This window comes from Ursus arctos, unplaced genomic scaffold (genome assembly GCF_023065955.2).
Source record: "Ursus arctos isolate Adak ecotype North America unplaced genomic scaffold, UrsArc2.0 scaffold_10, whole genome shotgun sequence".
NCBI classification, from domain to species: domain Eukaryota; kingdom Metazoa; phylum Chordata; class Mammalia; order Carnivora; family Ursidae; genus Ursus; species Ursus arctos.
In genome coordinates this window covers 70,505,393-70,532,079 of record NW_026622764.1, presented here as the reverse complement: position 1 = coordinate 70,532,079, position 26,687 = coordinate 70,505,393, and the positions used below count along the sequence as shown (strand labels likewise).

General features: G+C 44.2%; 1 protein-coding gene across 1 annotated transcript in view; it reads right to left on the bottom strand.

Annotated features, from left to right (window-relative positions):
- Positions 1–235: 235 nt before the first annotated feature.
- FLT3 (fms related receptor tyrosine kinase 3) overlaps positions 236–26,687 on the bottom strand; it is a 73,620-nt gene continuing 47,168 nt past the window's right edge. The window contains exons 10-24 of the mRNA XM_026493053.4: positions 26,337–26,440; positions 25,473–25,581; positions 24,774–24,952; positions 23,862–23,968; positions 23,643–23,775; positions 23,449–23,553; positions 19,582–19,692; positions 18,505–18,658; positions 16,574–16,656; positions 15,619–15,746; positions 11,426–11,548; positions 9,048–9,159; positions 8,640–8,739; positions 8,072–8,177; positions 236–799 (exon numbers count right to left, since the gene is read on the bottom strand). Of these exons, the coding sequence (XP_026348838.1) occupies positions 677–799; positions 8,072–8,177; positions 8,640–8,739; positions 9,048–9,159; positions 11,426–11,548; positions 15,619–15,746; positions 16,574–16,656; positions 18,505–18,658; positions 19,582–19,692; positions 23,449–23,553; positions 23,643–23,775; positions 23,862–23,968; positions 24,774–24,952; positions 25,473–25,581; positions 26,337–26,440 (1,777 nt within the window). The 3' untranslated portion in view covers positions 236–676. The remainder of the gene's footprint in view (positions 800–8,071; positions 8,178–8,639; positions 8,740–9,047; positions 9,160–11,425; positions 11,549–15,618; positions 15,747–16,573; positions 16,657–18,504; positions 18,659–19,581; positions 19,693–23,448; positions 23,554–23,642; positions 23,776–23,861; positions 23,969–24,773; positions 24,953–25,472; positions 25,582–26,336; positions 26,441–26,687) is intronic.

Genomic DNA, 26,687 nt, shown 5'->3' with positions numbered 1-26,687 from the left:
GGACGAGGGAGGTTGAATCCAGTGTTGCAGAGAAGTAAGCACACATCGGCTCTTCTGCTCAGGTCTGGGGGCAGGAGTCCCGGATCCTTTTAAGAATCTGATGAAAGGCTGGAGCTTCTCAGTAGGAAAAAAATACACACGCACAAACAAATGGTTGCACGTAATTTCATTAGGTTCCTGCCCTCCAGTTAAGTCTTGTCCTAAATAGGTCACGTCAACAATTCAATGACAAACATTTCTAGAGAAGAGATTTTATTTCCATTCATAAAATATATCACTAAATAGCTGGAAAAATTACATATTATTTTAAAACATAGATTTAAAAAATCATATCAGCTTCTCCTTAGCAAAATGCTTTTGTTTTATGTATTTACAAGAATATACTCTACGTCAAGTACACGATTTTCACTCAAGCCAGCCCGAGAAGGCCTTTGGATGTAGGTAGAAGCTTCAGTAAAGTGAATTATCAGCTCTTCCTGCCTTGTGCAAAGGATGATTTGTTTGTACAAAAGTTCCTTTGAAAACAAGAGTAGATACAGAGAGCTTCTAGAGAAAAGTCCAGCAAAGCAGCAGAATATACTTTCTTTTGGTGATGAAATGAATCCTGTTTTGGTAATCTATAGCCTGTTTAAGGTGGGGGTCAGAGGGAGGACGTCCTTAAGACTAAACTGCTTCTCTAGGAGTCTTCACCATGACCCTGGGGAGCCAGGAGCCCGGAATCCACCTCTCTACTGTAAGGTCGCCTGTTCTGGTAGCCGGAAGGACGGTCTGAGACGTGGCCATCCGTGTTCTGATACATCTGAAGGTGGGAAAAAGACGGAACGCTGATTACCATCTGATGAAGATAGACGTGTCGAGGGCCCGCATTGCAGGTTACTTACTATTTCTATACCTAAGCCTTAGAGGGTAATCTTAGAGGATATTAGTAGACAAAGCAAATCCGGTTTATTAATGGAGAAATCAAGTTATAATCAAATAGCTGATTCCGTTGTTGTTTCTACTCTTGGATATAAAGTCCCAATCTAGAAATCCTCAGGCCGAACAGTAAAACCATAAAAGAGAAAGGCCACTAAAAAAGATCTATGCATTATGCAATTAATACAGGGGACTGATTCTTGAGTTCCACTTGGGAGGTGAGTGACTTTAAAATGTTTTTCCAAACTGAAAACAGCTCTACTTTTTGTCTGATGACAAAGTTAATGCACATGCATAAAGATAACTTTAGCAACATAGGAAGATACATAGGAAAAAAGCTACAATCATCAGAGGTGGCCACCATCCTGGATAGCTTGCTGCGTACGCACAATTTCGTGTCGGTAGGCTCAGAGTGTAAACCCTGTTTTAGAACCTTATTTTGAATTACTAGTATGTTGTTCGCATGTTACATGTGTTACATATTTTCACTATTTACCAAATATGAGCACATTCATCCTTTTAATAGTAGCCTAGCATTCCGTAGTACGGAGGCACCACAACCGACCTTTTGATGGACTGGTAATAGAACATCACTGGGAATGCACCCTGGCCCTGTCTGTGGGGTGAAGGAGGGCAGTGGCATTGCTGGGTCAAAGGGGATGCACATCTGAACGGTGAAGTCCATCGCCAGGCTGCCCTGCAGAAAACGTCCCTTATTTCTGCTCCTCTCCGGGGATCTGGAAACAGCACTGTTTTCTCCCGAGCCCGGCGGCAGGGGTGTTAACCGTCGCTCACGGCTCTAGCCCTTTGTCCAGCGAAGGTTTTATCTCCTCGCCTGTGTGTTTCATGATTAGCAAAGTCGAACATCTTTTTCTATGTTCAATAATTTTTGCACTTCATTGCGAACAGTCTGCTTCTCTCCTTTGCCCTTTTATCTAGGGCTATGCAGGTTTTTCTTAATATTTATGAGAACTCTCTGTGATGTAGGGATCGTGCATTCTGCATTCTTTTTTTATTTTTTTCCAGGGATCATGCATTCTTAGTGAGTTTGACAGACTCCCTCCCTCCCCCACGCCTCACTGCTGTGTATTTCTTTGTGTTAGTTCGTTTTGGTAGTCAGTTATCGTGTTCACTGAAAGGACCATCTCCTCCTCTTAATTTTTCTTTCTGGAAAACAAACAATAATAGTCTGCCTCTACCCTTAAGGATGAACGGTAACGATACATCGTTTTTGTAAAGCAAGCCTAGCAGTTGGTTATGACCTTTGAACCAAATGTACATTTCTAGCACTGGATTTCTAACCATCTAAGGAAGTCTGTGACGGAAATACCAGCACCACTTCAAATCCAGCAGCTCCACACCTGAGCCCATTACCTCTGATCTCCAAACCTTCTCTCCTTCCTTTATTGACAGTCCCCTTAGCACACCGCCCCTCCTCCAGGCCCACAATCCAGAACATTTAGAACCATCTTCTCAATCCCACTGTATTCCCACAGCCAATCAGGGACAGGTAAGTCACTGCTTTTAATGTCTTCCTGTCCATTTCTTTAAGTGATTTTTATTTCTATAAGTAATTAATTAGTTTTACTGACGTGTAGATGAAACACAATGTTACATCAGTTTCAGGTGTACAACATAGTGATTCCACAAGTCTGTACATTACGCCGTGCTCCCCACAAGCGGAGCTCCCATCGGCCACCATACGGCACTATTACAACACCATTGACTATATGCCTTGTGCGGTGCCTTTGTCCCCATGACTTTTTCATTCCGTAACTGGAATCCCGTACCTCCCATCCCCTCACCCCTCTAAGTGATTTTAAAATGAATTTTTCTGATCACACAAGTAATACATGAGTACATTCTCCTTATAAAAATTTTGAAACAGCTTTTCAAGTGTATCAATAGAAAGAGGTGTGTAAGATTTTCTTACACTTTTTAAAATGGTTTCTCTATCCATAATTATGTCCTTTTTATTCTGAATGTCATTTGTGCTTTCTCTTTTTTCTTAATCGTTCTCTTCATAGTTAGTATGTGTTAGTGGTATATTTGTATACTGTTTTAATATACAATATTAATATACAGTGTAAACTAGATCCAGACTATTGTATTCAAATCCAAAGTCTGACATTTACTGTGTTACCTTGGGCAAACGACTGAACCTCTCTGTATCTCAATTTACTGATCTGCAAAAGAGGTAATAATAAAACTTACTTCGTGAGATTGATGTGAGAATTAAGTGAGTTATTATGGGTAGTATATTAGTAGAGTGCATGACAAACATTCAAAAATGTTAGCCATTAAATCATTACTATTATTAGTTCAAAAAACAAGTTTTAGGTTTTCTGATCATCACTATTATTTTGTTTTGAGGGCTACTCTAGGTTTAATTAATTCTGCCTGTATCTTTATTAGTTATTTTCTTTTATTATTATTATTTATTTATTTAGGGAGAGAGCACCCACAAGCATGGGGAGAAAGGGGGGGAGAGGGAGGGAAAAGAATCTCAGGCAGACTCCACGCTCAGCATGGAGCCCAACGAAGAGTTCGATTCCAGGGCCCTGAGACCACGACCTGAGCTGAAACCAGGAGTCTAACGCTCAACGAGCGAAGCCACCCAGGCGCCCCCTATTGGTTCTTTTCTTCTGCTTCGTTCATCCTCTTCCTCCTCTTCCCTCCTCCTTATTTATGGGGTTTTTTTTCCTTAGCTTCTTGAGTTGAAAGTTTAAGTTGTTCATTCTCATTCTTTTTTTTCCCTGATAAATGAATTTAGAGTTATAAATTTGGCTGGCTCCTATGGGTTTTAATAAGCAGGGTCTCTTTTTATGTCGTTTTCCTTCCTCCTCCTCCTTCTTGTGAACCAAAGGCTTCCATAAGTAGCCTGAGTTTGCATTTCTCATGCAGGACACCAGAAGCTTTTCAGTTATTCCTGGGGATTTCTCATTCCCTGCACTGAGGTTAGTAAATGTGATCTGTGCGAGAATAGTCTCATTTATTTTGAAATTCTCTTTCTTAAGCGGACTTACTAATCTTGCCATTTTGTGCTTTTTCTATTTCCATGAATGCTCTTTGTGTCTCTCTTCCCCATTTTGTGGCGTTGATCAGGTTTCCTATGGTCCTTTTTTCTTTTACACTGAACCTAAGATTATAGATTATATTTCCATTTTCACAGTGGTTATACGTACGTTTTTAACACCCATGTTATTCTTATGTGTATTTAACAGTGTGACTGGTCCCACTGTGGAACTTCTTTTTTTTTTTTTAAAGATTTTATTTATTTATTCAACAGAGATAGAGACAGCCAGCGAGAGAGGGAACACAAGCAGGGGGAGTGGGAGAGGAAGAAGCAGGCTCATAGCAGAGGAGCCTGATGTGGAGCTCGATCCCATAACGCCGGGATCACGCCCTGAGCCAAAGGCAGACGCTTAACCGCTGTGCCACCCAGGTGCCCCCACTGTGGAACTTCTTCACCATCCCACCAGACCTCTCCCTACCCTCTAGGAAAGCACTTGTCCTCATTCTTTCAAAGAGTCCTCTGTTGTGGGTCTTCCCTCTCTAGTCCTAACTGCTTTCAGTGTCTCAGGGGTTTGCCACAGTTACTGGTCCACAAAGATCTCATTCTGGCTTTCAAAGGCAATTACAGCCTCACTTCTTTAAAAAATATAATAAAAAATATATACGTGTGTGTGTATATATTTAATATTTTTATATTTATTTTATTTTTTAAGATTTTATTTGTTTATTTGAGAGTGAGAGAGAGAGAAAACCAGTGGGGGAGGGGAAGAGGGAGCAGGGCAGAGGGAGAGGGAGAAGCAGGCTCTTCACTGAGCGGGGAGCCCAATGCAGGGCTGGATCCCAGGATCCTGAGATCATGACCTGAGCCGAAGGCAGACGCTTAACTGACTGAGCCACTCAGGTGCCCCATTTTTTTATATTTATATAAAATTTTTATATTTATATTTTGTATTTTATATTTACATTTATTTTATTTGTATTTTATTTATTTATAATATAATATAAATGAATGATACATTGATAATACATTTATATTTATTATATTTATGTTATATGTATATATTTCCTATGATTTGTGGGCACAGACCTGAGAGGAGAGATGATGTGAGTTCAGGCCCCTTTCCTAAAACAGCAGCTGTGCATGTCCCTTCCTGCTGCACTCCCCCTCCCCCCACCGCCTAGTTCACTCCTCATCTTTGCTCACCTCTGTTGCCACAGTCACCTCTTAACTGATGTCCTTACTTCCGCTGTTAGGGTTTGCTTTCTCAAATGTACTTTTGTGCTTCCTTTCTTTCTCCTTCCTTCCTTCCTTCCTTCCTTCCTTCCTTCCTTCCTTCCTTCCAGAAATACTGGCTTAGCACTTTCTACATGCTAAGCATTATGCCAGCTACGGGGTATGTAACGGTGAACGAAACGGATGTGACCTCTGAGATACCCTCGTGCTGACACTGGTTATTATTCAATAACCAGTGACAGTCTCCTGCCTGTGGGACTGCATCGGGAGATGTGAAGATGGGCGGTGCGTGTGCTTGCCCTCATGAACCAAGTCTAGTGATGGGAAAGACAGACCCATAGAGTGAAGGTCTCACACAACATTACTGGGGTCTCACATACAGTTACAGACAAAGTGCTGGGGGACTCAGAAGGACTCTGGAATCTGAGTAGGGAAGCTACAGAGGTCTTTGGAGAGGACAGAATACTGGATCTGGCTCTTTTTTTTTAAATGAGATACAAGGGATATATAACTCTATATTAGTTTCAGGTGTACGATATGATTCACGTATGTGTATATATTGCAAAATGATCACCACCATAAGCCTAGGTAACATCTGTCACCATTCGTAGTGATCTGGGTCATCAAGACAGATATTGTTGTCCACTGTAAAAATCCTCGTTGGTTCACCACTGTCTGAATAATGTCTTAGCACGTCATTGGTGACCTCCCCGCTCTAACTCCATACCACTGGGGCTGGGTTATATCTAAAAGCATTACCAATATTTTCTCAGTGTGCTTCTCTCCCCTTCTCATTTGTTCCCTGAGGGCATTTGCCTTCCCTAGTCCACGATGAAGCAAAAGCAGAGATCCCACAGAAAGCCTTCACAGGCATACCAGGAAATACTTCCCCCGGCTTGCTGGCAAGGCCTGTCTCCCACCCGAGAGACTAGACATGGCTGTGCTCGGAAGGTGTGGAGGGAAAGCACGTGTGGAGTGGCAACAGAGGGGGAGCAAGGGTTTGCTCATAGTGGGTGGAGTGGCCGGGCACGGTTGTGTAGATGATGCCTTGCTCACAGGTGCCCAGCCAAGCGGGCACGTGGGAACTGAGCTCCAGTCTCTGCTCTGCTCCACGGGCTTCTGGACTGGATCCCGCTGCACCAGCCAGCAGTAAGAGGCTCCTCTTGGTGTGGTCACCCCCCCATAGAGGGGATGCTATTATCTAACTTACCCGAAGAACATCCAGCTTGCTATCAGTGACTCTGACACTGGTAGGAAAAGGAACCTTCCATGACAGAGGGTCAGGGGGCAGAGAGGAAGAGAATGGGGGGTGGGGATGTTGGAGGGGTGGCCCTGAACTCGGACACCCTCAGCTGAATCATCACCCATGGAGAGTTTGCCACCCAACACCTCCTGATTCCCTGCACACAGGGAAGGGGATTTGGACGTCCCGTGGGTGCGGGGACATGAAAGGACACTTGTACTCCAAGACAAGGGGGTCCTGAGCAAAGCCGAGGGGCTTTTGAGCAGTCGCGCAGCCTGCACCCTGGTCCACTACCTTTCCGGTCTTGTGTTGCTGCATGTTCCCCCACCCACCCTATACTTCAGCCATGACCATTTACCTTCCATTCCACTTTCCCAACTTTGAACCTTTATTTATATTAGTCGTCCGGCGTGGAACACCCCACTAACCCTCCATCCCCCAACAGCCAAAATACTACTCATTCTTCACAGCTTAGTGCAAGTAACACTTCTGTGGATCCATACCCAGCTGCCCAGTGAGGAAAAATAACGTGGTCCTTTCTCTTTACCTCAACAGCCCATTTCTTATTTCTCTCTATAACTCTTCTTTCGGTTTATCTTATAGTGTCATTAACTGTGTCCAGGTTGTTGGCTCAATAGCCTTGAGGTTTTCCATCTCCCTGACCTTTTTGGCTTAATTTCCTGACAATAATTTAGTTTCCGAATGTGACTTTTAAAACATCCTACCAGGAGGAAAGGACATGCACCACACACCCAGGTCTCTGGAGAGACTACAGAATTGAAAATGGACTCTTAATAATTTAGAAAAAGAGAACAGACAATCCATTTAAACAATCAGGTTCCTATGTAACTAACATTTATTGAGTAACTACTAAGCGTCTGCTATGAGCTAAGTCTTTTCACTTACGTCCTACTCCTCACAAATTCCTAAAGGAAGATTTATTAATCCTATGTTTCAGATAGGGAAACTGAGATTAAGTGACTTAATCGAGGCCTATAAGATGTAAATGACGGAGCCACGATTTGAACCTAGGTATTGGGGGTTCAAGGTCCCATCCTTTGTCCACTTCCTCTAGGGGATGGTTCTGTTCACTATGCCAGACTGTATTACTGAGGGGAAGAGTCAGCAAAGTGATTTCAAGTTCCCAAAGCTCAAGGATGACTGACCTTGGCAACCCATTTTACAGGTGCAAAAATTAAGGCCCAGAGAAGTAAAGGGATTTGCCATAATTCACATGGCGATGAGAAGATAGAGTGCTAGAGCTGGGACTAGACTCTCATGACTCCAGGTCAATGTTCTTTCCACTCTGCTGTATTACATGACTGGGCTGTGGGATTATTCCATACTAAAGCTTCATGTTGAATTAGGAAAGGTCAGTGACGGTCAGGGATTAAGTTTTGTTTAGTTGTCTAGTCCTATGCACTGGACACTTAAAAACATTTACTTTCTTAATCAATCGGCTGAAATCTTTAGGGAAAGCTTTATCCCCCCTAAAAACACTTACCAATAAACATATCTCACCCCATACAACTTTCAAAGGGCAACCAAGACAAACTGTGCCGAGAAAGACAACATGGAACTTGACTCCTAGGAAATCAGCGTGTGTTCTGAGTTACTGCTTTCCTTTCTAACAGTGCTTTCCCAAGTATGATGCCCCTACATACCGCTTCTTCGGCGTCTGCCAGCTGACATCCCAAAAATGAAGTTAGATTGGGGAAGGACGGCCGTTTCCTTGAGTCAAAAGCCCAGCAGGATTGCATTATAAAGTATCTGTAAAAGCAGGAGGAGGAGGAGTAAGCTGAGGAAATCGGAACGAAGAAAAGTTGATCATTTCCCACCATATCTTGCCGGGGGGCTACCCATCCTCTACGGCCTGTTTGCTTTGTGGCAAGTAATCCACTAGACTTTGAACTCACACCAGGAAGGGCACGTTAGATGACGGACGGAAACGCATCTGGGGGCCCAGAAATCAGGAGATGGAGTCTTATCACCTTCATGGACTCCTCGAGCAAAAGAATCGAAGCCCCCAATTCACCGTATCTTCAGTTGTGTTCAGAAATCCCCGAAACAAAAAGGAAGAGTTTTGTTTCCTTTCCTTTCCTTTTTTTTTTTTTTAAAGGAATCATATGAATTTTGCACTAAGGAGTTTTACTTTCTTTCGGTCATGCGTTCGGAACGAGAGAGACTGTAAATTCCTGATTGCAGCCATCGTGCAGTCTGATTTGAACTTACATTTCTTCCGTAGCATAAAACGGCTGATCCATCTTAAATCCGCTTTGAATGAGTTTATAGAAATTAGCATCAACCGGAATACCAGGGTACGGATTGACACCTGAGGAAGACACGAGGGAGGATAAACCATCTCGTTTGTTTATGTACTCGCTCAGTTAACAAGCATGTGCAGAGAGCTCCCACGGGCCGACACTGCTGGGTGCGAGGCTGCAAGTGGGAACGTCACGGCTCCTGCTCTCAAGCCGGTTTGGCCGGTGGGGAAGATGCCAGATAGAGCATGACGTGGCACGGATGTCAGACTAGCGGGCTCTCGGGAGCATTAGAGGTGGCATGTCGGGCACTCTTCGATTTAGGAACGGGGATGGGGCGCAGAGGGGCCAAAGGATGGCAGCAAAGTGCAAAACTTACCAAGCGAGAATATTTCCCAGAGTAATATTCCATACGACCAGACGTCACTCTTTATGGTGTAGATCCCCTCAAATAAGCTCTCAGGGGCCATCCACTTTACGGGCAGACGAGCCTGGGCGGAGTGCAGGAGAAGATCAGTGGTCATCAATGGGGAATGGATTGAATGGTAAAGAGTATTTCTTTTCTCTCACTCACTAGATGATAAAATTTCTTTGCTTCCTAAAGCCACTCTTACTGCTTGATGGAGAAAATGGTATTCCTCAAGGGGAAGTTTTTTTACTTTCCAATCAACATTCTAACATAATAGCCTTACAAAAAGAAATAAAAAAACCCCAACCAAACCAAAAACAACCCAACCAGATATCTTTCATTTTTGTTTAGAGAGAGAGAGAGAGAACATGTGTGCAAGCAGGGGTGGGGGGCAGAGGGCGAGGGAGAATCTTAAGCAGGCTCCACACTCAGCAGAGAGCCTGACACACTCAGCACAGGCTCTATCTCATGACCCCAAGATCGTGACCTGAGCCAAAGTCAAGAATCAGATGCCCAACCCACGGAGCCACCCAGACGCCCCACGGCTGGCTACCTCTTTAAAACTCATCTTGAACAAAGCCCTGTGCTTGGAATGGGTAAGTTTAACAGCAGATAATGCCCATCAAGGAGTAACCAGTCAGTTGCCCGGAGGTAAGATACTGGTAAATTAGTGGAATATTTTGTTAAAGCATTTCTTGGAAGAACTTTAGTGGAAATGCCAGAGACAAGAATGTGGTGAGGGGAGCATATGTCATCACTTCCAGGAATGACACCAGGCTGGCTTCTGTGGCTTTAATACTTTCTAGTAGCACGAAAGGCAGGTTTAGAGGTAATCCAGCCTCAGAGTAGAATCAAGACACAGGAGCAGGTAGGTTACTGGGACAGAGCTTTTTGTAGTATTTTCTTTTTCATGAGGTGAGGAGCCCTTCACTGTGCACGTTAAATCTGCCAAGTAAAATCAGAGCTCAAAGGGCACCTGGCTGGTTCAGTCAGTAGAGCATATAACTCTGGATCTCGTGAGTTCGAGCCCCGCATTGGGTGTAAAGATTGCTTGGGGAAATTAAAAAAAAAAAAAAATCGAAGCTCAAGAAAGAAACCCTATTTTAAATCCTACACAGACTGATGAGCTGACAGAATCAAACAGGCTAGGCTGGTTAATTGGATTAATTAAGGGAATTAATTGAGGTGCCAAATGGAATTCACCTTCCCACATAAGAGACCACCAGCTAGTAAGGGAAAAACCACACAGTCACCCATGAGCTTTGATCATCTTTATGACTTCAGCTACAACGAGTGAAGTATAGATGGAAAATCAGCTGAGATGGTTATTTGATTCTAATGGGAATATAGTTTAATTTCATTTTTAACATTTATTGGCTATTTACCCCAGCCAGGTGCTTTCATGTTGGTTTTATTGGTTTATTCCCACAACAGTGCCAATGAGGTAAGTGGATAATCCTCATGGGAAACGCTGCATGTGTCACAGTAGTTATGCACAGACTTGGGGCTCAGACCATTCATGATCCAGTCCACGTGCTGTGTAATCATGGGCAAATTACGATTCTGTGCCTCAATTTCCCCACCCACGAGTGGGCACTTTGAGGACTAAATGACTGAATATATGTAAAGCGCTAAGAATAGTGCTTAGCACATGGTAAGCACGATGTCAGTACTTGTTGCCACTCTTATTTCACAGGTGGGGACAATAAAGCACAGAGAAATTCCAAAAAAGAAGAATTAGGGGCTTAATTCAAGGTGTTGTGATTCTTACAAGCCACTCTTTGCAGTACACAATTTTATCATCTAGTATTTCCAATAGTTCTTAAATAACACATCTGTCCCGAGTTGGGTTTTGTTCTGTTTTTTTTTGTTTTTTTCGCCAGTAGATTTGGTCATATTTTAGGTCTCCCTGTGTGACAGTAATAAGATGCGAAATATTCATGAGCTAATATTTAATTTACATGTTGTACTTTTAAAAATGCTTTATTATAGCGACCGCCAGATTCCCATAATTGGAAACACGACTCTAGTCACGTCACAGCTAAGGGAACTGAAGTAAGTTCAAGTAACGAGTTTTTTTAAGTGTGGATTGTACTCTAAGGTCCCTAATTGGTCTGTTCCGAGTAGCCCCAGGACAGATGTGATGCTATCTCGCTCAGCGTTTCTTATAACTGGAATATTCCCTGAAGCTCCAGAAAAAGCTTTTGAACCTGAGAAAGCTGACTGTGGTCAGTAGGTTTTCGGACGTTGCCATCAATGAAACCCGCACTACAGTGAGTGAGGTCCACTGTCCCAATGACAAAACACAAAATAACAGTATAAAAACATGTGAGAAATAGCGGCCTCACGTTGCCCCTGACAACATAGTTGGAGTCACTCCTGATATCCCGGGCCAGTCCGAAATCGCAGATCTTCACCCCTTTCCCGTGGGTCACGAGCACGTTCCTGGCTGCCAGGTCTCTGTGAACACACTACAAAGAATGAAATCGGAGTGTTATTTACTCTGACGGAGATTACCACAGAGTGCAATTTTGCGTCCAGTTTCGAGTTCAGCAGGAGTTACAGATGAAGGAAAGTGTGGCTCATCGAGGTGTCTTATCTTTACCGGGCCACCGGCAGTCGTCATGTGTGACGTGCAGCCCAGAGGGGACGCAGATGGCCCGATTCTTCTGCTGTGCTGGATGCAGTCATTTGTGCTGCTTATGGAACATTCCCGGAGACCAAGGGGATGGGTTCTTAGCAAGAAGATCAAACCTGGCTGGGTGTTGTGTCTTCCTATAAATAAAAGACACAATACCGGAGCCCAGTGTTGAGCTCCCTCCCAAGGGGATTTTCGGAGGCCGTTGTCCAGCGCTTTTACTGTGGGATGGAGAAAGTTATCTCTTTTCTGACTGGAAAACAGCTTTGGCAATGAGAGTACGAACAAAGAAAATATTCGGGAAGAAAAACAGAATGAAAGATAAGTTTGGGAAGGGTGACTGAAGTGGAATCAGGAGCCCCTGGGTGGACAGAGGACATGCGTGAATCCAAGTGGTCTGGCAAGAGAATGAACTCTAAGAAGGAAGATACTCAAAGGAGCCGAGCACTAGATGCTAAAGGTCCAAGAACTCTCTTCAATCTTGAAAAGATAGAAGCAAAAACCAGGCAGACTAAAATCCCCCTAGCTCTCCTTCCCCCGTCTCCAGTTTCCTGAGAGGTTGTCCGCTGCCTGTAGATTCCATTGACACTTCACCACTTTACTACAGGCCCCCTGCACCCTGCCTCCCCCTCCCAGATGTCTGCCCCAGCTGCCTGGGCTAAGGCCCGCAGTGACGTGCACGACACCAAGCCAGCTGAGATTGGATTTGACCTCCTGGTGGCACCTGGTACTGCTGGCCCAGCCCCTCCTCCTTCAGGTCCCTCCTTCTGTGAATTCAGCACGTCCCCGGCCCCTGTTTTCTTCCTACTGCCTGGTGGACCCGGTTTCCTTCTGGGGCTCCATGCCAGCCTGCTCTCATTCCCCAGGGCCGCACCCTCTCGGTCCGCATCGTCCTCTGAGCCACTTCGTCCAAACCGAGGGATGCAATTACCATCACCAAACCTCTGTTTCCAACCCAGGCATTTCTCTTGAGCTTCACATAGGCATATCTGCTGGACTAGGCCCTTCTCTGCTGCCCCAGGAACCACAAGCCACGCATTTCACTCGTGACCTTTCTCAACAGACTTCCTCCTGATTTCGAATTCCCTGCCCTATCCCATGTTCCCTGCTGGTTTTCCTTTTCCTCAAAAATCTCCTCTAGCCGAAGCACGAGCTCCTTCCCCAAACCTTTCCTGCACCGCCCCCCGCCCTCTCCCCCACTCCCGGTTCTGATGCGTCTGTGCTTTCCCTGGGTTCCCAGAGCTTACTTGAGCACGAATATTTACCACACTACACAGTCATCTTTGATTTGCATGTCTGCTTGTCTCTTTCTCCCTTGGTGATAAGCTCTGACTATCTCAGTGCCTAGCACCGTGCTTGGCACTAGTCAGGGCTCGAGTTAATGCTGGATGCAGTCATGGAAGCTACGGGGAAAGCAAGGAGCAACCAGAGAAGTAGGGAGAAAAGATGAACAGGAGACAGTGACATCATGGTGCGGAGGATAGGGCCTAAAGGGAAAACAAAGGGAGGGGGTCTAAGACACGGGATATTCCTCAAAAAATGCTTTTTTTTTTAAGATTTTATTTATTAATTTGACAGAGAGAGACAGCCAGCGAGAGAGGGAACATAAGCAGGGGGAGTGGGAGAGGAAGAAGCAGGCTCATAGCAGAGGAGCCTCATGTGGGACTCGATCCCAGAAGGCTGGGATCACGCCCTGAGCCGAAGGCAGACGCTTAACGACTGCGCTACCCAGGCGCCCCACCTCAAAAAATTCTTTTTTTTTTTTTTAAAGATTTTATTTATTTATTTGACAGAGAAAGACAGCCAGCGAGAGAGGGAACACAAGCAGGGGGAGTGGGAGAGGAAGAAGCAGGCTCCCAGTGGAGGAGCCTGATGTGGGGCTCAAACCCAGAACACTGGGATCACGCCCTGAGCCGAAGGCAGATGCTTAACCACTGCACTACCCAGGCGCCCCTCAAAAAATTCTTATTATAACAAGCCCAAAGGGGGAAAAAGCAGCGTCCCTTGGCCTCCAGTTGTGAGTAGTTTGCGTATTTATTTCACGACAGGCAGCAAACCAGATGATCGAGGTGGTGGCCCTCCAAGGTCTGTAAAGACACGCAAGCACTATTGTAGCCGAGTAGGTGAACTGTAGATAAAGCAACTACAGAGACACTTGAGAAAAGAGGAATCCAACAGCAGGCAGGGGAGATGAGGAGAAGAGTGTGCCTCAGAGAGAGGACTGGATAAAGAAGATGTGGTCTATATACACAATGGAACATTACTCAGCTGTCAAAAATTGAAATCTTGCCATTTGCAATGACGTGGATGGAACGAGAGGGTATTACGCTAAGTGAAATAAGTCCGTCAGAGAAAGACAACTATCATATGCTCTCACTCACAGGTGGAATTAAAGGAACACTGAACAGAGGATCATAGGGGAGGGAGGAAAAAATAAAACAAGATGAAATCGGAGAGGGAGACAAACCATAAGAGACTCTTAACTCTAGGAAACAAACAGGGTTGTTGGAGGAGAGGCAGGTGGGGGATGGGGTAACTGGGTGATGGGCATTAAGGAGGGCACATAATGGAATGAGCTCTTAGTGTTAGATAAGACTGATGACTCACTGAACTCTACCTCTGAAACTGATAATACACTATATGTTAATTAATAGAATTTTTTTTAAAAAGAATGTGATGAGGGGTGGGAGATGAGGGGTGGGAGAATATGATGAGACAGGATTTTTTTTTTTTAAGTGCTGAGCAAGGAGGCCCACATTCGGAAAAAGAAAAGGAAAGAAGGTAACGTGCACTTTCAACATCCATGAGGGAAAAGAAAACCCTTGAGATTCTAACTGGAGTTGTGTTAAACATACAGATTAACTTGGACAGAATTAGCTTTTCTAATAAACCCTGAATCTCTCCTACATGAACATGGTAGAGCTCATTTATTCATGCCTCTTTTTTGCCGTTTAATCATGTTTCATGTGGGTCTGGTTTATTTCTTGTGTTTATCTCAAGATGCTTCACAGGTTTGGTTGCTATTGTGACCATTTTTTTTCTATTCTTCAAAGTTGTTGATTTATTTCATGTTAATCTTTTTTTAAGTTGAGATATACCTGACCTATGACCATATGTTAGAGAAAGCAATTAAAAAAAAATACAGTTGAAATGATTTTCTCCAAATTCAGGGAGAAGGAGGAGAGAGGAGGGAAAGGGAGGGACATGGAGGAAAGAGGGAGAAAGAGAAGCAAAGATTCAAAGGAAAAAGAGGACAGAAGAGTGTGGGAAACACACAGAAGGTAACAGAACATAAGACGTTGTGGACAGAAAGCAGCTAGAGGAATGACTTTCATCAGCTCACAGGCAGGAGACGCTTGAAATGTCCAAAAACAGGGCTGAAAGACAATTATAGAAAGAATGCAACATTGAGGTAGAAACCATGGTTTGAGGCAGGCTCCACAGCCCTCACATCACAGCCCTGTGGATCTGGGATTAGCATCGGGGGAGGCAGCAGGTGCACAAGGATCCTGCTAGCCCACCCCTCTTGCCAGGGGTCAAGCACACTGTGTTTGAGGCCCCGCTTACCTAGGGTCAAATGCCCATGCGCAGGGCACTGGCCGTCCAAGGAAGGTCTGATACTGCACGCCTCGCTTTGCTTTTCTATCTGGAACCTCAGGGGACTTTGGACCGCCTGGGAGGGCTTTGATAACCATTATCTAGTAAGGGATCTCAGGCCTTCCCCCTGTAATTCACCCAGGGCTGGTGTGATGAATGTTCTAGGTGGTTCCAACAGTGAAGATGGTGGATGGCGGGGGAGACAGACTTTAAGAGATACAAGTTAAAATAAGAAAAAGGAAAGCACATCTCATTTCCAAAATTATCTTGTTGCTGCTGTTAGTTTCTCCTTCAAAAGGGGCTTACCGACTTAAATTCCAGAAATTCCATTCCTTTGGCAACTTGGTAGGCAAAGCAAAGAAGGTCTTCAAATGTCAGCACATTCAAGTCCTCTTCTTCCTCCAGCCTTTTTTGGTTTTCATATTCAGTTTCATCTGTAAAACAAAACTGGTCCTCATGCTTGCCCCAAGTCTAGAGGTCGCCCCATTCCATCTCCATGGGGAGGTTATCAAAGCCACAATGAGGAGGGGCGCCCAGCCTACAAAGGAAGCTCCCACCTCATTTTCCCAGTAGCACTGGGGCTAACGCATTCACGCTAAACCTGTGGGCTCTGAAGGCTCAGCCAAAGCTTCCTTTTGGTTAGAGGGGCGACCTCGCCAGCTGCTTTGGTGACCGACGACCTCCTGATCAGTCAGGAGTTTCCGATCCTCCTCTTTTGTGCAACGTAGTTTTGTCACGTGGGAAAGTATTCACATTGTGCCAGCACGTTTCGTGAACTGCATTGGGCACTTACTGTACTTCCACTTAATCCTACCGATGGTACTAGGACGAAAGTACTATTAGGCCCATTTTATAGATGACAAAATTGGGGCTCAGATGCTTACAGAAATTGTCCAAAGTCTTCCAGCCAGAAAGTAAAGGAACCCAAGGTTAACCCAACTTCTGTCTGATTTCAGAACTCATCATTTTTCCACTTATCGGTAATTGATGGCTCTAATTAATTTATGAGTTTATTTTTAAATTCAACCTGGCCAAATAAAATAGCCCTCAGTGTTTGTTAGTTGCATGCTGACATCAAAGGCACAACATATAAACTGTTGGCTTTTCACTACCTTTAAAGCAAATATGCGTTAATAAAGCCTACAGGTGACATTAGCAAAGACAAACATGATTTGCATTTAGACACTTTTAAAAAAACAGCTAACAGAATTCCCGTATCTGTTTCTATTTTAGGGTACTACTGATTAGAATAAAATATTACCTTCGGATTGAAATGAATTCCCATTGAACCCTGAGATATGATCCAAGTCCTGGTGTATCTGAACTTCTCTTGAACCAGGCATACTATTAAAAAAATATATTTTGTTATTTATGTTCTTCTCCTGAGTAGACATTCTATTTAAAAAAATACGATTCATCAACGAAATGAACTCCAGTTACAAATGGGCTTTTAGATTAAAAGCACAGCATCCACTTGTCCATGTTTTTGCGTGTGTGGACATTAAAAACGTGTAGAATTGAGTTTGCCAAGTCTAACGAGGAGAGGAGTGATCCCCATTATCTGCACAGGGTCCACAGTTCAAACAGGACCTCATTCAGTCCTTGCCACAACTTGACAAGCTGGGCGTCGGAGTCACATTTTATAAAAGACTTGGTGAGATAAATGTGATTTGCTGAAATTACGAAGCTAACAAAATGTACAATTAGGACCCACACCTCTTCTGTTTCTAAAAGCCCACTTCCCCTGTGAAAGTTCCTGTAATACAGATCTTCTATAAAGACCTGTGTTTCATCCTTCTTTTCTCAAGTTGGTCTTTGTAAATAAAGCGCATTTCCTTTTCCCGTGAAATTAATAAATAGTAATAACGAAACTCTCTTTTGTGGTGTATAACACAAAATCCTTCGCTGAGGAATTCTGTGTGCATTATACACAGACGATGATTCCATTTATTCCAGCATACAAGTTCACCCCAATTTACAATTTCCATATCTTTGAAACATGGCTTTATGCTTGCAGACCACAAACATTCCTAAGTCGCTTCACTGTATTTAATAGCCCAGAGACTAGAAAGAAGCCAAGGCCCTGCTGACCAGCATTAGCTGTTGCTAACTGTGGAGTTGCATGGATCACACCATCTGACTCATGAAGAGACCCTATTCTGGAGCACAGACGATGCCGCAGAATTTTCTGTTGTAGAATACGAACTAAGAAATGGCTGTGCAAGACAAGACTGGTGTGACAGGCATGAATTGGTTCTGGGCAACCACACAACGATGCCCACGGGGATCTCCACGGGGCCTCCCGGCTTTAAGACGCTAAGTCTCTGTGTCAGACCTTAGAAGCCCAAAGGCCTGAGCTGAAACCCACACGCTAGGAAAAACAAGGCTGGGATCTCGAATGCACCCTCCGAAAGTCCCTCAGTGAAGACAAGTCTCTAAAGACCGGCCGTTAGGATAGGGAGAGCTTTCACATGTGTGGAGGCAAGAGGCAGACACTGTGGCTTGAGGAATCGTTCTATGAAGAACGCCTGTGAATTCATTCAGAGAAAGGAGTTGCGTGATGTTCACGTAATTAGCGGGAAATTTCCAGGGATGAGGACGAGCATCCCACCGGACTCCTACAGCCCTCGTTTATGCATGCTAAAACAAAAAATCCTATCAGGACCGAAGATCACTCGGGCTCCCCACGGGTGGCAGAATGTACAGCACAGAGCCTAGAGACAAAGGTTACCGCTCCTTCATTTCATCCCCATCACATTATGTCAACTGATTCTAATTTTTGAAAATCCAGTTTATGAGTTCAGAGCTCTTTTGCACCAAACTCCCAAGACCTGAACTACTCTCTAGAAATATGTCAAGGACTTTGGGAAAAGTGTTCATTCTTTCTACCGATTCCTATGTGTCATCCAGGAGAGCTGAAAGACTAAATAATGCACTCTTCCCCAAACTGAATATGTGTCCAGAGTGTGATTCAGGCACAGGTGGAGAGCCCCTGAAAGTGAAAGTCTCATTGTTCCAAATCAGCAGAGAAACTGGGGGGAAGATAAGTGACCTTTCTAGATCTTAGAGCCCACAGACCACACAATGCTGAACTATGGCCTTCAGAGACCGGCCAGTGTGGGGTGTTTAACCATCATACTGGGGCTGTGTTCTGCAATGTATAATTGTGAAACCCTGGCCCACTTCTCTTACCTGGAATTTGGTTGTGATTGGAAAGTGGGGTAAAAACTGAAATTGTGTTCCTTGAAAATCTCTGTCCATGTCCTGTGAAATTTTTCTCTTTTATTTCTTAGATAGTTGAGAAGATCACCATAGCAACAATATTCAAAAATCAAGTAAATTGGTCCTGAAAGAGAATTTTCATTATAGGTATACAAATTCCAAATAATTCATTATAGGTATACAAATCCCAAATAATTCTTTCAGATGTCTGTGTAGCAGACAGCATCATCTATGAGAGCCTACTTCTCCCCTGACTTTGAGAGAGTACAGCTTTTTCTGATTTTCTCTCTTCTTATGCTTTACACTCAATTTTGGCTTTTGGCTCTACCTCCTTTGGAAAGCAGCATCTTCCTGCCTTCCACCTGGGCCCCTGTTGTCCCTTGCCTCACCAATAACCACTGACCACTTGGATTCTCCAGTTTGCAACTGGAAATAATATGCCAGCTGCGTTGTGAGCCCTTGGCAAATCTATGCCGATCTGTTGTTTGCCTGAGGAGGGAGATACAGGTCACGAGTATCCTCCTAGGTCCATTTGCTCTTGTTCTCTTCTTTTTTGTCCCAGTCCCAGAAGGAATGATCCGCGAGCACATCTTTCTGGTATTTCTAAGCAGAAGTGAATCAGAGCGCATGCTCCAGTGAATGCTGGGAAAATAACGTTTGAAATCCTGCCTTCGCGGTGCCTTATTTGAAGCAGCCCAAAGGCGGCCACGGCCAAGCTCTGTGGCCATTTTCCCCACTGCACTGAGGCCAGCCTCGCAGCCGGGGGAGACGCTCCATCTGAGCAGGTAGAGGGAGATACCACAACGTGTACCTTCAGTGCTGTCGCTGTTGTTATGTAGGTTAGAATTATGAGGCATATCCCAGTACAGAGAGGCATTCTATTCTCCACACTGACCCATCTGATTGCAGGGTGCTCAGTGTCTAACTCCTCTTGGGTTTCGGGGCCCCTACTATGACTGAGGAAAGAGGGAAAATGGAGAACAAATGTCCTCTCTGTCTTCAGGCGAAAATATTTTTGATGAGATGTTTTGAGTAGGAATTGATTACCTGACAGTGTGCATGCCCCCAGCAGATTCACGATATTCTCGTGGTTTCCCAGGTGAGTCATCATTTTGAGTTCAGACATGAGAGCCTCTCTTTCAGAACTGTCTGCCTTTTCTGTCAATGGAAAAGCATAAAAAAATATAAAATGAAAGTGAAATAGGTATTTTAGATCACTTAACAAATGAAAACTTTCTTGAGTTCACAGCAGATTTGCATGAACATTTTAAAACACATAAAATAATACACAAATTTTGAATAATAAAAATGTCTTGTGCTTAAGATAGCATTTCAAAGATTGCAGTATAAAAGTTTAGTCTGATAATGTGCCTTTCTACTGGTTGTTCCTCTACTTACCAAAATAAAAATCTTTATAGCTGACCCTCAACATGAAAATAAGAGAAAGAAAGAAAGAAAGAAAGAAAAAAAGAAAGAAAGAAAGAAAGAAAGAAAGAAAGAAAGAAAGAAAGAAAGAAAGAAAGAATAGAAGGATACAGGGGCACCTGGGTGGCTCAGTCTGCCTCTGGCTCATATCATGATCCCAGGGCCCTGGGATCGAGCCCCACATTGAGCTCCTTGCTCAGCAGGGAGCCTGCTTCTCCCTCTCCCACTCCCCCTGCTTGTGTTCCCTCTCTCGCTGTCTCTCTCTCTCTCTGTGTCAAATAAATGAATAAAATCTTTTTAAAATTTTTTTAAAAGAATAGAAATAGACATAGAAATAGATACAGATATATAGATATTAGTGGTATAGTACAGTAAGCCCATCATTTGTCTCTAGAATAAACTGTTATATATTCAAAAAAAAAAAAAAAGGAAAAAAAATGAAATGCATGATTTTCCTCCACAGCAGAAGTTAATAAATATCCAGAAGGGAGAAACATAACTTTTTTTTTTTTTTTTTTGACTCTTGGATTTGTTGGACACAGAGAGATAAGATAGGAACGTTAGCGAGGTTGGCTCCAGCCTGTGGTCCTCAGGTCTAAAACCTTAAATTTGTCAATGGGTCCAATGGTGACAAGGTCAAAGAGACCAATTCCCACTAACCAAGTTCTCAAGAGACTCATTAATTGATCATGAGAAACATGCCTTCTCTCCCTGAAGATAAGTCTAGACAGCTTGGTAAATCGTGCTCATAATCTTGCTTAGAAGCATAGCATAAGGGTAGTTATTGATAAACTCAAAGGTCTCATGTCACTGAGACTGAGGTGTCCAGGCGATCGGGGCACCCCTGCCCAGGAGGGCGCTGGAGCCCGAGAGGTCAGGGCAGGGTCTTTGGACTTTCCACTCCAGGCACCAGGCACCCACTCCTCTGTTAATGTATTCTTTCTTATAGACATAGTAACTTTTCTTTACATCAATGAAGACTTGATTTCCAGGTGTCATTATTTTGTCTTGAAAGACACCTAGCCTTTATGCTAACTTTTCCAGATCACTGATCCATTTATTTTGCCTTAGTGAGCTCTTGGGAGTACCCTTACTACCAACATCTTGGCATGGGAGTGAGATTCTTCACCGTGAGTGCTATGACCCAATAGTATGGGTCATGTCTATGATGCACTAGTATGGGTCATGTTGTCTGCTGTTTCATCTTTCATCCAGGTCCATGGCTTTCAAATGTTCATGTCTTGTTCCTCACAACCAAAATAATATATTTTATGATGTGCTTAACTTTCTGAAAGCATTTTCATTACCTGACTTTCATTTATTCTTATCCATTCATTCACTGAACAAGTATTTATTGAATGCCTACGGTGTATGAGGCAATGTGCCAAGCAATGGGGAAATGAAAGATAGATAAGACACAGCCCCTGTCTTCTTGGAGTTTAGAGTCTCCTGGAAAAGGAAGACAAGTAAACAAGCAATTATAATGTAGTATGATAAATGCGAAGTGGCATATGAATGGAGGGGAGCTGGGGGGTCACACAAGAGGGACACCTAATGTAGCCGTGGAGAGGTGTGGAAGGAGACACTAAGTGCCTGTGCTGAGACCCGAGGAAAACTAAGAGTTAGCCAAGTGAATTTACAGTGGGAAGGGAGAGAGAACATTCCATACTGAATACAGAAAACACAGTAAACAGATACAAGCCCTGTCCTCATGAGGCTTACAGACTTACAGGCAGATAAGACATTAATGGGATAATTAAGCAAATATGTCATTCCAACTGTAATAAATGGCATGGGAAAGAAGCCTACGGAGAGCTAAGAGAGCACAGGGCAAGGAACTTGATGCCTTCTGTGGTGTGAGGGAAGGCTTCCCTGGGGAAGTGATATTTGTGCTGAGGTCTAAAGGAGGAGTGGGAGAGAACTACATGAAAGGGGAAGGGTGAGCAGAGGGATCGGCTTGCACAAAGGCCCTGGGATGGGAGGGAGCGTGGAGCTCTGGAGGAACTGAAAGACCAGTGTGCTGCTGTGCTGAGTGGGAGGTGGGGAGGTGGGGAGGTAGGGAGGTACGCAGCCAGATCGCGCAGGGCTGTGTAGATGGCTTCACGAGTCATCAAAAGCACCTGGCAACGTTGAGTAGGAAAATGACCCGCTTTGCGTTTCATCATCGTCACTTGGGCTTCAATATCGAGAATCCAAAAGGAGGTGAGAGTGCATATAGGATACCTGCCTGGAAGGCTAGGGCAGCTGTTGGTTCAGGAGAGGTAGATTTGGGCAAGAGATGAAGAGAGGAACACCAAGCCGGGAACCTGAGAGGGATGGCCTGTAGGGTGCTAGAATGAAGACGGTTCCGGGTTTGCCTAACTGTGGCGAATGTGGCTAGTCACTGGTTCTTGTAATCAATCACGGACAAGGGAGCGCTGATGGAGGGCCAGGGTTGGAGGAGTTCGGTCTGAATTCGGGAAACTTTCGAGACACTCAAGCATCTGGACATACCCCGAGGCTCAGAAGGGAGGCGCGATTGTGAGAACCATTGGTACACGGGATAAAGCCATGGGTGTCATTGACACAGTCTGTGGCGAGCATGTGGAGTGAAAAGGGAAGGAGGCCCAGGAGCAAGACTTCAGGAACCCCACATAGAAAGCTGGGTAGAAGACGAGGAGCCAGCAAAGGACTGTGAAGCAGGCCGAAAGGGAGGAGGAAAAACAAAAGAATATGGTGACATGGAAACCAGAGGAAGAAAGCATTCAAAGGAGAGAACAGTCCGTTGTGCCAATTTATGCTGAAAATTCGAGTAGCATGAAGAATGAAAGATGCCCATTAGATTTAGTTTGTTGCAGGCTTCCTATCACCTCAGCAAAACCCAACTGGGGCGCTCTGGCTGAGTGAGTGATGCTGAGGGGAGGCATGGCGGCAGAGGCCAGGTGGGAGGGCATGAAGCCACGAGTGGGAAGTGAGAATACAGAGGGCTTCAATTTGTTCTTCTACCCAGAGTCTGTGTCAAAATGTGAGAAACAACATCTGCCTGTAGTAACTGTACCCCCCGATATTGAAGCCGGAAACACTCAACAAAGCCAGAAGGGGAAGAAGAGGTGGAGTTTTGCGTTCATGACTTGTATTTGATATTCACAACTTGGTTGAACCGAACCCCAACTCAGTCCCCTTTTAGCCTTGAAGCATGGCAAGCAGTAACATTAAAAATGATGGAAAAGAGTAGACGAGGAGGCAGGAGACCATGCCTCCATTTTTGTGCACTGTGTGGACATCATTCCACTTTACTGTACCTTTTTTTTAAAGATTTTATTTATTTATTTGAAAGAGAGAGACAGAGATAGCGACAGAGAGCACAAGCAGGGAGGAGGGGGAGAAGCAGGCTCCCCGCTGAGCAGGGAGCCTGATGCGGGGCTCGATCCCAGGACTCTGGGATCACGACCCGAGCTGAAGGCAGATGCTTAACTGACTGAGCCACCCAGGTGCCCCACTTGACTGTACCTTTCAGCATTTTGACTGCCACCTGGATTGAGACTCCTGTTTTACTAATTCCATAAGCTGTTGCATTCATCACTTTTCCGAAAGCACCCGATCCTAGTACTTTCCCTGCAAGACAAATGGTGAGTGAGGGTATGTTAGAGATTTTCCAATAGAAAGGAAATGCTACAGAAACATTGGAGCCATTCCATTCTTACCAAATTCTAAATTTTCTCTTGGAAACTCCCATTTGAGATCATATTCATATTCTCTGAAATCAATGTAGAAGTACTCATTATCCAAAGAGCCGGTCACCTGCACCATTTGCAGCTGGCTCTCATACCTAAATTGCTTCAGAGACAAAATAATGGGTCCATTAGCAACAGGCAGTCCCTCAGAAAAGGGAAACAGGGATGAATTTTTACCTTTGCTTTTACCTTTTTGTACTTGTGACAAATTAGCATGGTTAGAATGGCAATGAAGGGAAGACAAAGCCCGACGGTTGCATAGAAGGAGATGTTGTCTTGGATGAAAGGGAAGGGCCCTGCAAGGCAAGAGTGTCACTGAGTACTGAACCTATGTTCCTGGTTGATGGAGTGGAATCTCCTTATCGTCTCTCACCTCCTGTTTGAGAAACCATCATTTGCAGTCCTTGCAAGCACTTGACACATACTCACCTCCCCATGGAAAATCAGGCCATGTTCATCTAAAGGACAAGTTCCCTTCCTAGAAAATTCTGAATGATTTTGACCCTAGTTTTACAAATCGCTTACTAGGGTTATACAAATGACACCTAGTTAAACCATGGGATATATAAGTCAGATAAAAAAAAGAAGAGAGAGAAGTTTGTCCTCTCCTGACGAAGGTATCGTATGACCGCGAAGTTCGTTTGGGATGCTGGGGATTCTCACCTCTCAGTATAGGCGGGGAGTTTTCCGACTTGTTTAAGTATGGGGGGTTCTAAAAAACAAACTCAAAACTATAAAACACAGGCTAAAGGAACAGAAGGAGATTAACCAAGAGGGAAAATGGTAGAGACCCCAAATTACTGAATCAGTTTCTCTCGAATTGGCTCTTTCAGTAGATACTTCCTGTTCTGGGGGTTTATCGTTCTACCTCCATCCCTGAAACGCGTGAGTCACACTCACGTAAGTAGAAGTCACTCTGCCCCTGAATTACAAAATTGCATATGTTCAGTGGGGATTCTTGCCTGACTCAAGAGCCTTCTTGTCTCACACACCGAACCTACACGCTCTGGTGAAATTCCCCAAATAAAAGCCAGTGGCGGGGACGGCCTTCCAGTGGGGAATTCCTGGAGGTGGTACGTTGCGACAGCAGCTGATGGATACCTGACGAGTTTAAAAGGATTGTTTCACAAGATGTGCCAAGGGAATTGTAGGCACAGCACTTCACCAGGAATCCCTTCATGGCCTCACTCATGTTAAGGGTGCTGCTCGATATCCACTGGCCGAACACTTTTCTGTTAGCCTTTATATTCCAAATTCCTTCTGTGATCTCCTCTGTGCAGCTGAAAAGAAATGCCAGACAGAGAAGTTAGGCAGGCGGGGCTGTTGTCAGATGAGAAGTTAGGGTTTGTCTAGGGAGCTTTGAAAGGGATTCGCTGTTATAAGTCATCAGAAACAGGGGGAATGAAGCATGAGAGACTATGGACTCTGAGAAACAAACTGAGGGCCTCAGAGGGGAGGGAGTGGGGGAATGGGATAGACTGGTGATGGGTAGTAAGGAGGGCACGTGTTGCATGGTGCACTGGGTGTTATACGCAACTAATGAATCATCGAACTTTACATCAAAAACCAGGGCTGTACTGTGTGGTGACTAACATAATATAATAAAAAACATTAAAATAAAAAAAATAAGTCATCAGAAACAATCTGCGACCATTGAGAGTTATGGTTGACTCAGAAGGTAAATATTTTAAACACTTCATCCTTTCTTCTTAAACTGTATTCATGAGAAAGAGTCAACATGTCAGAGAGAGGGTGAGTTCTATGTTCTTCCAACGCAAGACACACCGATGTCCTCCTTACTTGGAAGACTTGTCTGAACACTTCTTCCAGGTCCAAGATGGTAAGGGGTAGCCGTCAGAGGAACACGAAGCCTGACTTGCTGACGTCTCGGCTAGCACCTGAGGTTTCCCTATAGAGAATAACACGGAAAATAAGCTCCTGTGGTACGGGACTTTCCAGAAACGGCGTCAGCGTTCACTTCATCGAGGCTGCCGGTCTGCTCCAGGCCGTTTGTGCCTCGGCGAGGGTGTCTCATATGCAGGATGACTCAAGCCCTCTGGTTATTCCCTTTGCGTCCCTTGTATGGAATTTTCTGTCCAGGCAGCCCTACCACCCATCTGTGAAACACCACTTCTCCACCGCCAGGCCCCTCCTGTAGCAAGGCGAGACGTGCAACTCTGTGACCTCCGAGAATCAAAATGATTCTTAGCTTCAGGAGAAACCCCTACAGAAAGTCCAACGAAATGTACTCTCATCTTTTTATATCTTCTTCTTTTGAAGAAACAGAAATTACTAAGACAAACAAATGGCAAGTAATAGGACTTTTAGCTGTTCCCTAACATGACCTTTCAAGGTACCAAAGTCAATGAGACATTATACTAAAGTCTGTTCAGAGATGACATAGAAAATGTATCTTAGCTTCAAAGGAGGAACATGGAAGGAGATATGTAGATATCTATCTGTATCTATATCTATCTGTCTATAGACACAGATCCATATATAAATAAAGTCGGTAGAGTTGAAGTCAAATTTCAACACGTTTCAACATAAAAAAATAGCTTATAGCATCCCTTCTAAGCCATTACTTAGCTCTTTCTGGTCATAGTTAATACATACTGAAGGAGTTATGACATAAGAATGAAATTTCTCGATAATCGAACTTACTTCTTATGTTCAGCGTGAACATTTTTGTGAATTCGGCATCATCATTTTCTGCATGGAATATATATTCTCCTGGCTGGTGTTTATGGTTGCAAAACTTAGATATGCTGTTTGGAAAAGAATTAAAGACACACTTAGCCAGATTCTTATAGGAGACACTGAAATGAATGTCGGCATGCGTGGGAGTCTTCCTTGAGACTCTGACTCCCTGAAGTCCAGGGGACAAGGAGGTGTCTGTATGCTAGGCCCTTGCTACTCTAAGCGTGGTGCGGTCCACAGCTAAGTAACATCAGCATTGGTATTATCTAGGACCGTGTTTGAAATACAAAATTTCAGGTCCCACCCCAAACCTAC